This window comes from Alligator sinensis, unplaced genomic scaffold, assembly GCF_000455745.1.
Source record: "Alligator sinensis unplaced genomic scaffold, ASM45574v1 scaffold393_1, whole genome shotgun sequence".
Classification (NCBI taxonomy): Eukaryota; Metazoa; Chordata; order Crocodylia; family Alligatoridae; genus Alligator; species Alligator sinensis.
Window position 1 is genome coordinate 21,450 of NW_005842292.1, and position 18,677 is coordinate 40,126.

The 18,677-nt window shown below is 43.8% G+C and overlaps 1 protein-coding gene across 2 annotated transcripts in view; it reads left to right on the forward strand.

The window, feature by feature from the left end:
- The first annotated feature begins 6 nt into the window (after window positions 1–6).
- Window positions 7–18,677, forward strand: part of MSRA (methionine sulfoxide reductase A) — a 472,177-nt gene continuing 453,506 nt past the window's right edge. For both annotated transcript variants that reach the window (XM_006028148.3, XM_025209513.1), the window contains exon 1: window positions 7–170. In XM_006028148.3, the coding sequence (XP_006028210.1) occupies window positions 50–170 (121 nt within the window). In that variant the 5' untranslated portion in view covers window positions 7–49. The remainder of the gene's footprint in view (window positions 171–18,677) is intronic.

The following is an 18,677-nucleotide window of genomic DNA, read 5'->3' on the forward strand; positions in this document are numbered from 1 at the left end:
CCCAACGGCCTTCGACCCTCCCCCCCGTCAGGGCCGCAGCCGGAGGGCGATGACCGCTGCGCCCCGCCGCTTCCTCCGCACGCTCCTGGGCGCCATGGGAGACTCAGCCTCCAAGCTGCCCGGCAGGGAAGAGGCCCCGCCCGGGCGCAGCGACCGGATCCGGGTCTCCGGTAGGGGCGGCCGCGGAGAAGGGAGAGGGGGGGAATGGAGAGGGGGGAGTGATGTCACAGGGAGGGGAGCGGGGGGAGGGCGCTTCAGGGCGTGCGCAAGCGCACTGCGTGTTCTTCCCTCCTGGAAGTCTGGGGCGCATGCACGCTGCTCTCCCTTCCCTCCCGCTTCATGTCACAGGTTGTGCGCATGCGCCCGGAGCCTTGCCGGCTCCGGGGAGGACGGCCTGGCGTGTGCGCGTGCGCAGTTGAGGTCCCTGAGGCTAGCTGCCCCTTCGCTGGCAAGGGCACATTGGGGAGCCTCGCAGGCCCCAGTGCGGGGAGAGGGGCCTGTTATGGCCTTTCTTGAGTGCGGTGCTGGGATGCCAGGACTAAAGGGGCAGATCTAACTTGACTTTTCCACAGGGAGCAGCACTGAGCCAAGGAAGTTTTTCACTCTCCTCTTCCTGTCCCCCTATGTTGTAATTAATTATACAATTGGCACAAGCAATCATAGTCATAATAACAATAATAACATTATATTCATTAACACGAGCAATAATAACAACATTATGTGAATCAGCACAAGGAATAATAATAATAACCATTATATTGATTAACACAAGCAATTATACTACTATTATATTCATTAACACAAGCAATGTTGGAGGGTCGCTGTGAAGCGTGGGTAGAGGAGCACTTGGAGAAACAGGCCAGTCCAGGCTGCCCGGGCACATTTAAAGTGGCCTGGACAAGACAGCTGCTGGGCCAGTTTCCACCCCCCGCCCCAGTTTTTTACACTGTAATTTGGCAGAAGCATTCAGTGAATTTGTACGGGATGGTACAGAAAACTCCCTCATTTTATCCAGAGTAAAATCATGTGACCCAGCCCTCTATGATTTTGTACCTCAGGCGTAACCTGGTACCTGTGCCCTCATAGCCTGAGCCTACAAAGGACTGTAAAAGCTAAAATAAGACGTTAAATCATCTAGCAATGAGGCAGAAATTAAACACTTGAGCATTTCATGTTTACACAGGCCAAATTCCTGGATCAAAATATAACTCACCGTGGCCGTATCTACATGAGACACTGACTGCGCAGTAGAGTCACATGGCAGGAAGTGTGATGCAAGGCTACTGCTGCACAGTCATTTAGTACTTGTGTATACTATACATTTAGTACTTGTGGATAAACAAGTACTAAATGAGCGCGCAGTAACAACTAGCATTGTGTTACACAGTTAACAGCTGCGCAGTCAGTGTCTTGTGTAGATGTGGCCAGTTTGACCTTAATAGGCTGCAGAAGGTGCTCGTAGATATTCTTCATTGAAAGTTGTATTTCACCAGGTTCTACTGAAAACTGAGTTTTGTTGGTCTTTTGATGTGTAAATCCTGTTGGTTTGGCAGTCGTTCTCTATCATATATTCCCATTCCCCCACAAAGGGGCTCCTGGATCGTTTCTAGGTGAGAAGCAAGCCTATTTTTTGCTTTTAACTCCCAGAACCTGCTTTGTAAGAACTGTGTGAGACCTGAGTACATCAAAACATAGACTGTCATGTCTATGGTTTTTTTTCTGTGTTGAGGATTTTACTAATCTAGGCCATGAAGTGAGCAAGATCCCGGATCAAACCTTCAAACAGTGCAGCGTATTAAACTAATTTCTGTGAAGTGACCGAAACTTGTTTGTACAGGAATTTTTTTGTGAAAAGTTTCTTGTTGCATATTCTGAGTGTGCTGCACAAATGGTGTAGTTTGTAGGCGTCACTGGTGCTTGGAGATAAATATGATGCTTTACAAGGTTAGTTAATCAATGTTTTCACCTCTAATCTACTCACAAAAACATTCTGACACAACCTAGCAACTGAAACTAATTCTAAAAAAAATACATTTCAGTTTCATTCTATTTTGTCACAAGGAATGGTGAAATCAAGAGGAGTGCTGCTGCCTCAGATTTCCTTCTCTTTCAAAACCGCGCAGACTGTGACAGGTTTATGAAATCGTATTGTAACTGACATTTCACATATTTCTAAAGTTTCTCCTACGACCTGTCATGTAAGCCTTTGTAAGTTTTTAGCTAGTTCTGGCTTTAATTCACTTGCATATATTTGATTGTCAATACATTTCTCAGTCTAGGAAATTGAAGACATTTTGCCATTTTCATTTCCTACAGTGGAGCAACTGAAATTTGGTTCTGAAAATCAGTTCCGTAAGAATTTCTTTTACAGTTTGCTATAAAGTAAAGCTGTGTCCAGGGTAAAATTAAATATCTACTTCTACGTTCGCTGATAGAACATTGTTTTTAAAATTTACTTCCATTGTTATAGTGCATCAAATGTTGATGAAAAGTTACAACTTAGATTCTGTGCGTGTGCGCGCCTGCATGTAGGTGCATGTGTCATGTATCAGTTATATTAGTGTCTAGGATCATTGGGTCCTGGGTAGAAATCTTTTGCTTCTTCAGCTTGATCAGTCCATGTATGTATCAGGTAATCTACTTATATATGTATCTGCTTTAAATATAATATGCTTAACTGTGTAACACAATGCTAGTCCAAATGTCGTGCCTGTTGCTTATACTGTAAGCAACTGGTTATCTGCATATTAATCAACTGCATACACTGCTTAAGTGCATAGGATTTTTCAGCCTCACTGTCTGCTGTATTGCTATTGTACCAGGAACAATGAAGGGGAAGCAGCTGTCACAGGGATGCTTCTAATATGAAGGGAGCAAGTCAAGTTTCAGGGCTGTTATACCACAGCATTGACAGGGTAAGCAACGCTCCTTATAGTTTCATAGTTGGTAGGATCAGAAGGGACCTAATCAGATCATCTAGTCTAACCCCCTGCCATGGGCAGGAAAGGATGCTGGGATCAAATGACCTTGGCTAGGTGATTGTCTAGCCTCCTTTTGAAGACCCCCAGGGTAGGAGCATGCACCACTGCCTTTGGAAGTTGGTTCCAGCCCCTAGCCGCCCTGACTGTGAAACAATGCCTCCTGATGTCTAGTCTGAATCTACTCTCAGTCAACATATGGCCGTTGTTCCTTGTTACCCCCGGTAGTGTTCGGGGGAACAGGGACTCTCCCATTGCCTGCTGGTCCCCCTTGGCAAATTTATAGGCAGCCACCAGATCCCCTCTCAGCCCTCTCTTGTGGAGGCTGAACAGGTTCAGGTCCTGTAGCCTCCCCTCGTAGGGCCTGCCCTGCTGCCCCCGATCATGCGGGTGGCCTCCTCTGGACCCTCTCCATGCTGTCCACATCCCTCCTGAAGTGCGGCACCCAGGACTGGACACGGTACTCCAACGGTGGCCTGACCAATGTTGCATGGGGGGGGAATCACCTCCTTGGACCTGCCTGTGATGCATCTGTGGATGCATGACAAGGCGCAGTTAGCCTTCCTGACTGCGTCCCCACACTGTCAGCCCATGTTCATTGTGGCATCAATAATGACTCCGAGATCCTTTTCTGCCTCTGCACTGATGAAAAGGGAGTTCCCCAGTGTGTAGGTGTGCTGCTGGTTCTTCCTCCCCAGGTGCAGTACCTTGCACTTCTCAGTGTTGAAACACATCCTATTATTATCTGCCCACCTCTGTAGCCTGTCCAGATCTAGTTGTAGCCTGTCCCTCTCTTCTAGCATGCCCACTTCTCCGCACATCTTAGTGTAATCCGCAAATTTGAACAAGGTGCTTTTCACCCCCTTGGTGCTTTTCACCCCCTCCTAAATGGCACAGTGCTCTCAGTACCATGGTTTTAGCAGACCTGGAACGGACTACCATCCTTTTCAAACAGTCAGTTTCAGGGCACCTATGAGAAGTCTTGCAAATACAGGTAAGTGCATAGCCTTTTGTCAGACCTGCAGCTATGCATTTATAATAATAGGAGGTTTTTAGTGGGCAACTTGTTTGCAGTCTCATGCCGGTTCTTTGGTTCTGTCTCTCTACAGTCATCACACTTGCCTCATCTATAATCTGTGATGTAGGATGGAGGGGTAGTACTTCATTCCCAGGACACCAGGGTGTTAAATCCAACTTCATTTTTCTCTCCCTTTGCATGCTCCAGGGACGTAGCATAGGAAGCGCTGCTGGAGATAAGGAGAGGAGATGATATGAAGGCTCCACATTGGGGTGCGACTCTCATATGAATCTCTGTTTAGATAAACTTTTATTGTGGTTGTTTTTTTGTTCATCTATGTAACCGATTCTGATTTGTTCATCTTGAAAAAATGATGTTTTTACTTCTGTTGAATCATCATACTAGCTTTTGGAGAGTTTTAACCACTTCATCAGAAAGGTCAAGTCATCTATAGTTTACAGAAATGTTAGTACATGATGAATAGAGAAAATGTTACATCTGCTAGTTAAATTTACTAATTAAACTTGATTGAATGTTAAACATGAGTCTTATGAGGAAGCGACTTCACTTCCCATCAGCTTCACTTTCCAGTTTGAACCTTAGCTCAGGGTTTGATTGCTGCTTCCCAGAGGTTGCTTGTGTGTGATCTTTCTGTTTCAGGTCCCCGTCTGGGAATTTTCTTTTTCCCATCCTTTATCTGGTCTATCTAAATCAACTCTTTGTGGTAGGGACTATCTGGTTTAGCTAGTGGCATAATGCTAAACAGGATATGCTGCAGTGGTTTAAACCTGCTTTGGGTTAACTTTACTTCCGTGGGTTTGTTGATTTAATACCAATAAATTGTAAGGATGGAAGGCACCACTGACCATCTAGTCTGTATCTTTCTTCCTGGAGGGGCTGCTCCTGGTGTGGCTGCAGCCCTCCAGGTTCTGCTCGGCTCTTCCCACCTCCAGCAGCTCCTCCTCCTGCCCCTGCTGCGCCGCTCTGGGTAGCAGGTAGCTCAGGGAAGTGGCCATGGGGATATGTGCTGGGTGCCACATGCCTAACTAGGCAGGGAGGAAGCTGCAGTCAGGCAGCTCCTGCCCCAGTGTGCGGGGCTCCAGCTCCAGGCTGCCTTCCACCCACTCGGCATGAGTAGCCACCTATGGGCAGCTCAGTGCATAAAAGGTGGCTGGGAGCTGGAGCTGGAGCCCTGTGTGCTGGGGAAGAAGCCACCCTGCTGTAGCTCCTCCCCACCCCCGCACCTGTCGGGGTGTGTGGTGCCCGGCATGCATTCCCATGGCTGCTACCACCGTTTCCCCAGGCTACTTTCAGCCTGGAGTGGTGCAACAAGAGAGGAGGAGGAGCTGTTGGAGGTGCTGGGAGCTGCGTAATATTTGGGCAGCTGGGGCTGTACCAGGAGCAGGCCTGTCAGGAAGCTGTGCATGCTGGCCAGGGCTGGGACTGTCGGCAGGTGTGGGTGGGAGCATGCTGCAGGCAGTGCTGGCCCCATGTGGAGCACTGCGAGGGCAGCCATGGGGTGGATGGGGGCCTGAACCACACCTCCACCGCCTGGGCAAGCTCTGCTGCACGACCCCCTGCCCTCTATGTCTCCCCCACCCCTGGCCGGCTCCTGGGACCTAAGGTGTGGGCAGCCCCCCAAACATGCTTACTCCTCCCACACCCCCACGTACCCCCTCCATTCCAGTATACAAGAGCAAGACTTTATATTGAGCTATTATTCAGTCACCACTATATACACTACTAAAAAAAACCATAAATCAGGACAAAAGTTACTTTTTGAAATAAAATTAAAATAGGTTATAGTAGATATTTGGTTTTTAGTATAGCTTTTGTTTTTTATCTATAATTTGTTAAAATGATGATATTTTCTGAACTACTTTGTGTGCAGCTCACCAAAACTCATTAAGTGGCCCAGTACCCAAAATAATTACTCACCCCTGGTCTATAAGGCGCAAATCTGCCCTGGCTGCCTTGAGACTATATGCCAACTACCTTTCTTTGTAAAGAAGAGGACATTGGCTTCCCCTCTATTAATCCTGGTTTGCATTAGAATCGTTCACAAAAATATTCAAGCCACCACAACTTTTGGTAATTTGTTCCAATGACTTTATTATACTAACCCTTTAAAATATGGACTGATTTTAGCCATTGGATCTTGTTATATGTTTATCTGCTAGACTGAAGAGCCCTCATTTCAAAGTTCTGTTCTACATGAGGTACTTACAGTCTGTAATCAAATTGCTCCTTAACCTTCTTTTTTAAAAAAGAACTTAAACTGATAGAGCTCTTTAAGTCTGTCAGTATAAGGTATGCTTTTCAAACCTTTTATGAACCTTGTGGCTTTTCTATGAAACTTCTGCAGTTAATCAATATCCTTCTTGAATTGTGGACATCAGAACTAGACCCTTTATTGCAGTTTTGGTCACACTAGTGCCAAATACAGTGCCCTACTCCTACCTAGTATTTTCTTATGTATACATCCAAGGATCAGATCATCCATTTCAGCTAGGGGCTCACTTCTGTTTAGCTCGTTATTCACACAGCCCCCACATTTTATCAGAGTCAGTCTTCTTCTGGATTTATTTAACAGAATCTGGCTAAACTGATGCAGGCGAAGTTTAAATTGATATAGAAGTATCCACATACAAAGTTGAACCAGTATCATTAAGCCAGGGCAGTTAGCAGTATTGTATATAGTCAAATTTTGTATGTTATCTTCAGCATCTGGCCTAATAGGACTCTGATTTTTAGGTAGTCTGTACGAGAAATAGTAGTGTCCAGATGTGACTTTTCAGGGCCAAATTCATTGTTAAAGTAGAACCAGTATATAAAATTGTGCTATCACTTACAGCTGTGTAAGCCTGGATTAATGTGGTTGAGGTCAGTTGTATAGCTTGGTTTTATAGTAACCAGAATGAGAGCAGAGTCTATCCTGATGAAGAAGTATATAGTAATGAGGTATCTTTTTTTTTTTTTTTTCCATTTGAACTTTCCTGGTCATCAACATGTTTTAAACCTACTTTCAGACATTAAAATAAAATGTTTAAAGGAATACAACCAACTTAAAAATAGCACCTCTTTCTTGAAATATTCACTTATTAAGATTTACTGTAAATTAAAGGATTTATTTTTAGTTTTATTTCATTTTATTTTGAGTATTTATTAGCACTTGTTAAGGGCAGTTTTGTTGTTGTGGGTTATGTATAATAATTAATCAGTTTTCCTATTGCTTCTCTGGGCCTTTCAGAAACCAAGAAAAAAAGATTGCCAGTGGACAAAAATTAATAGAGTTAATTAAGCATAGGTTCAGCACCTGAACCTATATTTAAGTCTTTCTGCACTAATCAGATTTCAGGTTGACTGTTGTTTTACTGCTAAAAAGGTAAATAATATATTAAATGAAGATATTAGAAGCATTCTTACTGAATTCTAATTACGCTTAGAATTAATTTCTCAGTCTGACATACTGTGCTCAAGAGACAATAGGATTAAATTGTTTTGTTCTCTCTCTTTCAAGAAAAGCTTCAGATCCTTTGAGTACAGCTTGTTACAGGGCTATAGGGAAGTTGCCCAAGAGAATCCAGGATTTGGAGGCTGTAACAGGGGTGCCTCTTTGGGGTCCGTCTACTGGTGGCCCCTCCCACCTGTTATAGGCCAACCGCCCACCTTCTTTCCTGCCATGCCTTGTTGTTAATTGATTAATAGATGTAATTAAGCGGAAGGCTGCCCATTTCCTGCCCCTATGCCAGGGGGCGCTATCTGCGGCTCCGTTCCTTCCCTCCCCCCTCCGCCTCCGGTCCTTCCCTACGCTGCAGCCCAAGCCTCGCAGATGGAACTGACTTTGTTTGGTCTAGGCCTTATAATTTGGTTCCCTGGTCCTCCCTGGGCCCTCCGCAGCCCTGTCATGCTGCGCCTTCCCTGGTGCTTGGGCCCTCCGCAGCCCTGTCTCGTGCTGCACCCTCTCCGGTGCCAGGGTTGGTGCACCCCAAAAGCTGCGCCCTCTCTGGCACCAGGGCCGGTTCACTGCAAAAGCTGCGCCCTCTCCGGCACTGGGGTCCCCACACTGCCTGGGGCCCCTAATGAGGCCTCCTCCTTCCCCTAATAGCTTCACCCAAACCACCGGTCTTAAACAGCAAACAAAACCCAAGCCCCTAGGCTATAACATAAATCCAAGTCGCCTGGCTATAACACCATTCAAACCATACCGGGGAATACTCCATCCCTTGACAGTATCACAAGCTGCTTCTGCAGTCAGGCCTGTCCCCTTTGGCTGCTCTGGGAGAGCTCCTTCCCCCTTGGTTGCTGGTAGGGAACTGCCCTCCTGGCCTCAGGCCTGGGGTTTATATGTAGGCCAGGCCCTGCCCCTTCCGGTCAGCTGACCTTTTGCAGGTATGGGCTGCTAGCTCACTCTGGTTGCCCTGGTAACCAGCAGCTGGGGCTACCCACTCACTGCTAGGGTTCTTTCCTTAGCAGTTTCCACTCTTTACAGGAGCCGGGCACCTAAGTGCTCTGTGACAGAGGCCCTCCATGCATTTTCTAAATCAGGGGTTGGTAACCTGTGGCCCATAGGCTGAATCTGGCCTGCTTACACAGGGCTTTGGCAGATGCTTTCCTGATGCTGTCTGCACTCTGTCCAGTTCTAACCTGAACTGGGTCACTCTGGCCCACAGCCTTCAAAGGTTGGTGACTGCTGTTCTAAGGAGTATGAAGCTATGAATTGATCTTTGGATCAAAATCCTTGCTTGCAGGATGCCACAGAGACAAGCATCAGCCTTGGAGAAGAGTGAGGTGAAGAGGCATGGTGTATGGGGATTTGGGTAGAGGTTGAGGCTCGCCTTATGGTTGGTCCTTTCTTGTGTGTGAAGCTAGCATATGTATTTCAGCACCCATTACATTGATGCTGTTAGAGCAAATACGTGATATTTGGGACAAATTGATTGCAGATTCATACAGAAAGACAGTTTACTCATTTCCTTATACAATAAAACACAGAACTGTTGGCACATCTACATGTGCATTTACTGCGCAGTAAGTTACTGAGCAGTAAGCAGGTTTACGCTGGCATCTACATGTGCAGGTGTTAAAGTGCAGTAACGCTGTATGTGGACCGACTTGGGAATAAATTAGTCCACACACAGTGTTACTGCACAGTAAGGCATCTACACATACGTTACTGTACAGTAACTAATCGGGCATAAAATTTACACCCAAGTTGGCATAAGTCGCCATATTTACTGCACAGTACAGGCGTGCGTGTGTAGGTGCTGCCTGTACTGTGCAGTGGTTGTCGGTTGCTGCTCAGTCATTTCAGTTACTGTGCAGGAAATGTGCACATGTAGATGCGCCCTGTGTCTAATCAACCATGTGCTGTTTCTGCAGTACAGTTTCTTTCCTTCTCTTTAAGCTCTTTTAGATTTTTTTGTTCCTTTTTGATCAGGGAATCTTTCTTGCTATTTGTGTGAGAGACCTTTCTAATTCATGCCTGGTGTTAACTAAGCATGTGAAAAGTTAAATGATTAACCATTTAACCAATAAGCCCAGTGATAACTGATTAGCTTACCAGTTACTGTTTAGGGCAGGGAAGTGGGGGGAGGGAAGATGCGTGGTGCCCCAGCAGGAACCGGAAGGCAGCAGGGCAGGTAGGAGGGAGGGAGGAAGGAGGAGGAGAGGGAGAGGGGTAAGCGGCTGTGTTATCAGTTAACCGTTTAACTGATATAATTAGAGGAGGTTAAACAGATAATTTTTAAACAATATTTACATCTTTAGTGTTAACAAAGGACTTTAAATTACCTTGTCTAACTATGGGGAGGGGTAACTTTTTATTGTTCCAAACAGGGATGGACATACTGCTCAGTTGTACCTTGCCTCTTTGTTTCCTTACATTGATAGAAATGAGCTAAATTACTGTAACTTTAATCTTGAATGAAACAGGATGAAAGTTGCAGTGGTTTTGCTACACTTGTATTGCTACAGGAGCATTGGAGCCACAAGAAAATTCAGACCTCATGGTTTACTGATCAGCTGCATGGTTTCAAAATTGCACAGGGGTCAGTTCCAGTTAGTGCAGTTGTTTTATCTATTTAATTTTTTTCATAAGGAATTTTCAAATGAAATGACTTTAGGAAAATGGTGTCCATTTAGAAATAACATTCCTCTACCATTTGGTTAATTTGTAGAGATGCATGTTGATGGATATCATTTGAGCCTTAATAGCTTCTGAACAGGTTGTAGGGTAAATTAATGGCAGAAAAATAGCAATAACATTTTATAGATAGTGGGATTTGTTTTATTCTTATCTCTACTTGTTATAAGGGATTTTCCATTCCCATTAAACTTTTTTGCCTTCTCAAAATATGGACAACATTATCTTGTTGATTGCTAAGTTTGGGCTACTTTTATAAAGTGCTGCTCTGCCTTTTCCCTTGTCCGTGGCAGATGTAAAAAGTAGTCAGCAGGATCTTGTTTGATTCAATATTGATAGTTAAATATTGGGAAACTTCACATTATTTCTTCAGTCAATTCATGCAATAGAGAGCCTTTGCAGTTCATAGACAGCTGGTATCCCCAGAACACAGGCGATGCTGTAATATTTATCTAAATCAGCTGCTGAAAATGCAGAAAGCTCAGTTTTCAAATGTGGGTGCCTGATAAATTATAATACGTCCCCATTTTTGATTAAATAGACATTTGGAAATGTAAGGCAGTGCTCTGTGCAGTGCACCTGAGAGGCGGGAAAGTGAATGCATGGCAGTCATCAGGGTTGCTTTAATTTACCCTGTGTTATGCCATTATGCTGGCAGGGCTTGCTGGAGCTCAGTGAACTTTGACCATACCCTCTTAAATCTCCAGATTTTCCTACCAAGGTTGTGGTGCTGAAGAAGGTGGTGTAGGCTGTATGCCATTTTAGGTTTGTACATACCAGGGGACTTTCCAGCTGCCCATTTAATGCTTTATGACATGCTTTGTACTATTTCAGGAGTAGCAAGTGGCTGTAATAAAGAGCAAAATCTGGTCCTCAATTTGTTTCTAGTGCCTAAACATTTATACCCTTTTGCTACCTAGGGAATTTTTAATAGGTTGGCATTGCAATTGTGACAATTTGTTAAGTTATATAAAATGTAAGATTTTGTAATGGAACTGCTGAATTAAGTATGAATGGATACAGTGTTTTTTCCCCTCATAACACTGTCAGGAAAATGTGAGCAAAATTAAGACAATGAAAAGTGTTCGATATTTCTTCCAAGGAGGGGTGGGGTGTGTATGTATGCATGTGTAGAATCTGTTAACCCTGTGGCATGTATCTGAGAAATGCTTTGCACAACCCTGTTGAGAAGATATAGTATGGTGAAATTCAGTGCACTATGGCCAGTATGTGGAATCCTATGTGGGGATGAGTCATGCAAATAAAACAGCTTTGTAGGAAGCATAAGATTCAGTAGAATTATTATTTTTTAGCTTCATGATCTTTCTTTTATCTTTTTTTTTAGCTGTAAAAAGTTAACTGAAACCTTATTCTTATTGCAGACTGTACCCAAATATAGGTAAAAAAGGGAAAGATATATCTTATAAGACCGACAATTTGGTACGATATAGTGAGTAGCAAATTCATAATGCTATGTAGTATTGCATTTCTCAAGTTTCAGTTTTCTTTTCCAGTTGAGAGAAGAGGGAATTACTTATCTCTTCATTCTAAAAAACCAAGTTAGGGCACTAACTTAGTATACTTTTGATCTATCAGTTTATAAACATATTACTTTTTTCATTTGTTTGAACAAGTGTGCTGAGATTCAAACCAGCAAGGATGGAGAGCAACACTACATTTATTTGCTCAGCTTCCTTATTCTAAGTAATTATTTATTACTTTAAATCCCAGACTGGCTGAAATATCTGGACAGAGTATGCATGAAAGTAATTACTTTGAAAAGAATAGTTACAATAGAAGCCTGCATGCCATGCATTTCTTACCTTTCCCTTTTCTGTTAGTCCTTTTCATTTCCCCTGGCATTAGTAGCTAAACATTAAATAAATAGCTTGGTTCTCAGGCCAAATATATGGACTATGAAAACTTACTAAGAATTGTAGTGACATGGGCAAAAAGGAACGACTTTTTAGCCCGCTGTTACCGTTACGTTTTTGAAGATGCTTCCTAGAGAACAAAAGTTTTGAAATCCTAAAGCTCTGTGTGCGTTTCGCATTTGGCATCTGGCTCTGCAGTTCAGCAAATATGCCGGGTAGACTTTTAATCTACAAAGGACTGTGTGCATGTGTCCATATGACGTTCTGCCTGTTTTTCAGCTGCCAAATGCACACAAAATGTTAGAATTTCACAATTTCTACTTCAAGAAACATGCCAACCTAAAACTTTGCGTGCATTCTATATTTGGCAGCTGGAACCGGGACAAACAGTCAAACATGCACACGCAGTCCTCAGTGAATTCAAAACCAAAGGGAGATGTTTGCAGAACTGCAGAACTGGCTGTCAAATGCAGCTCCCAAGATAATGCTGCATCGCTGAAAAACCTGCACTTCCTTATCACCTCGAAGTACAGCGTAACACAAAGAGCGACGTCATTCATCAGCAAACCCGCTACAATAAACCCTCATTCCAGTCCCTGGAGCTCCTGAGCGACTACTTAGCATTCTTCTCACACTCAGATGTGTGCACTGGCATGAAGCAATGCTGCACAAAGCTATACCCCCCTCAGGACTGCGGCGGGCCTGATAACTGAGGTAGCTCTCCACAGGGTTTCTCCGTGGCAACAGAATGCAGGTTGCTGGGAAACAGAATTATTTAAGGAGTAGAAACTTTACCCAACTGGCAGCCTCTTGAATGCAAATAAGGTTTGAAGGAGGCTAATATTGAAGGCACCATAATTTCACTTTATGAAATAAAAAAAAAAAAAGGAATTAAAAAAAATCTTTATTCAGAGGGTTACATCTATATGTTGCTATGAGAATTTAATCCAAATTGTGGAATAAAGGGGATAATTGTTTCTAGTGAAGACTAGTGGCTTGGTGAGCAAGAGATTGTGTAGCTGCTTGCTGCTGCGGTATATGAAAAGGATAGCGCCAGCATGTGAACTCCAAAAGCTTGCATTGTTTAAGTATGTGTCACTTGTAAGAGCTAAATACAGAAATGATATTTATATATGATTCTTGATTCCAGTGGAGAATATTTTGTATTGCTCTACAATACATTCAAGATGACTTTGAGCTCTTTGGCATCTGATGGTATGATGCTATTTTGACTTTTAAGGGCGTTCTAGGCTAGGGACAGAAGTTACACACAAACTGGTTTAAGTGATCAGAAACTGGTTTACACCTGTAACAGAACAGAAGCTCAGTGCACATAAACCAGTTTTAGCCATTTTGAAACTGGTCTAAGATAAAACTGGTTGAATGTAGTTAACTGATTTGGGCCAAGCTGGCTTATGAAACTTCTGTTCCAGATCCCTTCCTGGTTCAAGTTAAATCACAGCCCTCCCCCAGCATCCCAGCATGCTTTGCAGCCCTGGCCTAGGCTCTGCTGTCTGCTTGAGAGAGCGGGGCTGGCCCTGCCCCTCTGCTCCCTAGCTGAGGCAGTGAAAACTGGCTGACAAAGGGGTGGGGGGGGCAAGCCCAGCTGAGGATGCCCAGTCTGCGGGGGGGTGGGGGGGGACTGCTCTGCCCCACCCCAGGCAAACCCTGGCTTGGGTCTGGGGCCAGGGAGGGGGGTTAAACACCCCTTCCCCTGCTCAAACTTACTGCTGGCTGCGACTGTGGACTACAAATCTCAGAGGCCCCTGTAAGCGGGAAGAGGAAGTGATGAGCAACCCTGCAGAGTCCTGCTGCTGTAATTCTGGACTGAAAATCCCAGAGACCTCAGGGGCAGCGGGAAGAGAAAAGTGAACACACAGCCAAAGAGCTGTGCTCTAGCGCCCCCCTCCTGCCCCCTGGCTTCTGACCTGAGCCACTGCAGGCATATGGCTGCATTTCCTGAATCAAAGGGAAATGTCTGTTCACTTCTGTTTCAATTTAATCTGTGCAGTTTAGATTAACCGGCAAAGATTGAACCGATTCAGCCTCGGGCTTTGTGACTGTCTATATCTAGCCCTAGTGATGAATTTGACCATATGCTTAGGTAACTCTTTGAGTGATTTAAAATCAAAGAAAGCAAGAAAATGTAGGGGAAAAAAAGCTGACTCTGTACTTGGCCTCCTTGCTGTAACTTAAGCCTTTTTTGTGCCTATATATTGCAGGACATATGGAGCCAAATTATACCTTCAATTACACCAATGTGACTCGCTTAACTTTACTGGGATTTTGCAAGTGTACTTGAGGTGAAAATTTGGCCATGGAATATATAATTGTCCAATACTTGGTAGCCCTTTTAGTGGGATGCGTTAAATATAATGGGATCTGAGTCTGTTCTTTTATATCCATTTCTAACATCCATGGTGCTATATTGACTTTGCTAGAGTCATACCAGTATAAAACTGGCATAATATAATGCAGGATCAGGCCTACCTGTGTAGAGGTTCATATGATAGATTGTGACGAGTACTAATGGGTGTCCTGATGTCTCTGGGTTGTCCATCCTCATCACCCGTGGGAACAGGGGAGTGGATATATGCTCCACGTTGTAACTACTTTCTCCCAAGGCAGGCGGATATGAGGGAATAGGGAAAAGGTATAGCTTTGTCTTTGCTGCCCTCGGTGTTTCAGGCAACATAAACTGTGCCAGGTGTAAACTTGGTGCGGTTTGTCCCTTTCTTGGGAATATAGGACTGGAAGGGACCTCCTCAGTCACAGAGTTTAATGTTCATATATGAATTTTTTAATAATTTAAAAAAAGAGCAAAGAAACTCTGAAGTGAAAGCTATGTTAAATTGGAGTTAAGGATGTGTGTGTGTGTGTATATATGTGTATATATGTATGTATATGTGTATATAACCTTAACTCCAATTGTGTATATATATCAGAAATTTAGTAGTTAAAACTTTATAATGATGGTGTAGTTAGCTGGGAACAGGTATCGTAAATCCAGGAAATACTATGCTTTGTTAAACTTTCAGAAAATTGAATCATTAAGAGGTGCTTAACCTTCAGTCCCAGGACAGATTCAGCCTGTGTAGCCATGTCATATGGCCTGCAAGGCTCCCCTGCTGCCAAATTTCCAGACCTGTTGGGAGCCCCACAGGCTAGATCAGGTTCATGGAGGTGAGTAGAGGTAGCACAGGACCTCATCTGGATACGCAGGGCTGGGTGGAAGTGGTGCAAGGCCAATTTGGGCACACAAGGGCCAGCTAGATGCGGCATTGGGGCAATCCAGGTACACAGGGGCTGGTAGAGGCATTGCCAAGCCTGATCTGGGTGCACAGGGCTGAACAGCACGGGGCCTGGTCCAGGCACGTGGGGCCCGATCCAGCCCACAGACTGGCACTGTGCCTCTTATCTGGCCCATGGGACCAAAAAGTCGAGTACTTCTGGTTTAAGTTGTCAAATGGACGTTTATGGTGTCTATACAATCTTAGATCCACACTGTAGTGATACCATGTGCCAAAAAAAAGAAAAGGAAAAAAATATATAAATCCGGGATAGAAATACTTTATGCACTACTTATAGTGTGGGATCATTGCATTTCATTTCTAAAGAGCAGAGTTGAGGCTGTTTTTAGTGCTTTACTTATGAATTTCCATATGCTTGTCTTTTGGGTAGCCTTCTATTCTTTTCTGGGCACCTAGACCACCAATTATGGACACCTGCCTGATGGTTAGGATGAGTCCCAGCTCACTTGTGGCATTCTAGTGTGGGGGTGCAGCTCTACCCACCTGATGGATGGGCACACCTACACAGTAACGAGCATAATTCCTCTTTGTGGATGCCTAGCAGCCTTAGACATCCAGAAATGGAACTTCAAAGCCCATGACTGCTGGACTTAGGAGCAGAAAAAGCTGTGTCTTTTGCCCTATAACTCAGTGGGTAGGGCACTCACCTGGGAAACTGGAGGTCCTAGCCCCCAAAGGAGGGTTGAACCAGGGATGCTTTTCCTAGCACAGCACTCTAACCATCACCATACCACAGGTCAGCCATTATTCATGCCCTTACTCACTTTTTTCCCCGACACTCCTTTTCAAGTTGAGCCACTAGAATAGGCACTGGGAAAAAAAAAAGGATGGAGGATAGTGCAGGGGAAGCATCTACCTTACTGGGGGCAAGGGCCCAGGACCTCCAGCTTTCCAACTGAGTACCCTACTCAGCTTCTTAGGGGGCATCACTCACTCATACTCTACTACCAGAGCATACAACCAGTGTGGCCATGTACGTAGTTGTCCAGGTGTGTAGGGCTACACACAGAGGAATAAAATAACACCCTATGTATAAATGTTTTTTTGGGGGGACTTGTGTCCAAAATTGCATTTTAGATGACCAAATCTGGATGTCTAGGTGTCCAGAACGTAATGGCATGCCATCTTATTTCAAAACATCTACGCTTAATTCTGAATTTTCTGAATTTGTAATAATTTGGGGGTAATTACAGCATAACAGCCATGCCTGTACCTTCAAGTTATAGATATGTGCTTACTTTTAAATACATTTTGAAGTAGTTTTTGTCTAGGACTGTATTGTCCTTTGTGCACATTTAAGTATTTGGCTTAAATGTTGTGTTATTATATGAGGTATTGATGGAAAAAGTGTAAAATGTAAGTATAAAAACTTTCCTTCAGCATATAAGAAAGTGTTGTTATCATCTCTGTTTTTTATTTTGTATAGAATTATAGTACTATGAATATAATTTGCTTCTTAACCCCTTTTCAGTGTTTGTAAACCTACTCCAGCACCTGACATTATCAGCATCAATAATTTCTTGTTTAAAGTGACGTAAAATCAACTCAGTGAACAATGCTGCTTATGCCTGTTATTTAGTTTTGTATTTATTAGGGACTATTCAGTCCCAGCGTGTGCATGAACAGTGCACTGATTTAATGGAATTATACTTACTTATGCCAAAAGTGAGCCTGGTTCATAATTTTACATTTGAGATCTTATTTTCTTATTGAGAAATGTAGACAGTACAGTCAGAAATAATTTCTCTTTTGTAGTCTTCAATTGGATATTGAAAGAGAGAAATTGGGCGTTCTGCAATTCAAATGCATTTGTACCCCAAACCTACAAAATGCCCTTTGCATGTCTTAAAACATCAACTAGTGATGATGTGCCCAAATGGCTGATTTCTCGAGCTCTGCACACCACATGTTGGACAGCAAGATCAAATCCTTACCTTCATGTGGTTAATATTTTCATTAGCAGAGTCTTTTTACAGACATGTAGAAAAAATTTATCTGTGAACGATATGGCTCGTTGTCACAGAGGAAATATCTGAAGAGGATCTGCAGCTATCTGCAATTTCCCAAAGGTTGTGTTTACATTTTAAAAAGGACAGTATTTCATGTTCTGGAATCAATGCAAGATTTTCTGATACGACTTAACAAACCACATGAAGAGCTTTCTTAAGGTTATCAGAAACAATAACTTCACCAGTGATAATATTATAATGCATATAGTCTGCAGGGGTTATTGGGTTTGCTTCCTTCCTTTCATATCTGTTTTCTCTTAGGGATTCCCCCCTTCCAACTAGTGCTGGGATGTAGAAACTCACTTCTTCTGCACTTATCAGCACTGACCTGATGTTTGGTGCTATTCACAGAACTGCAACCTCTTATTAAGTAGACTGCACTCAAGCTATTTTTCTAGTAAGTTAAGATGCTGATAGAATAACAATTAATATTTTAATATTATATAGGACCCTCTCTCATGGTGCTGAGGCTGCTGAGGAATCGGTTAAAATGCCATGCAGTTCAATTATAACAAGAAAATAATGCATTTAAAATCTGAACAGATAGTGGTGGCATTAGTCTGCCACTTCATAAACAGCAAATGAAAGGATCCCTGGATAGTTGTGATATGGTTCCCCAGGCTTTTCTGTTTTCTGCCAGTTGGCAGAACTGGTGTTTGCCATCATGAACATGGTTAATTTTTTTGACTGTATATATTTATTAGTTGAGATTATCCTCAGTTTTAATTTAAAATGAACATCTATAGTTACCAAGAATTGTAATAAACTCAAAATGAAAACTCTGACTGCTCTGGAAAAATAGGAGGATAAGTCAGAAGTGCTCACCCCGCCAGCCTGCAGGCCAGATCTGGCTTGTGGAGACATGTCATCTGGCTTGTGGGGCTCTCATGCGTCCAGAAACTTGGCAGTGGGTGAGCAGTGGCAGTTAACACTGCCACCCTGCCCTCATCACCAACTTTCCAAGCCCTGTGTAATGGAATTGGGCCCCAGCTGGGCTGGCCCTGCACAGCTGGATTAGGCCCATGGACCAGATCAGGCCTGCAAACTGGCCTGGCACTGCTAATCTGACCTGTGGGGCCAAAAGATTGGACACACTGGGTTAGATCTTTAGCTGACATAAAGGAACTCCAGAACTGAGCAACAGGTACGCACCTCTTGCTGCCCCAGCAGAGCCTGCTGAGTTGCCGGCCCCCACAGGCAACATGGTCCCAACTGCAGCTACTGCCCCTGCTCTCCCCAAGACAAAACGTAAGGTGTTTGTTGTGGGAGACTCCCTCCTGAGGGGGACTGAGGGGCCAATCTGCCACCCCGACCCCTTAGCCCGGCAAGTCTGCTGCTTCCC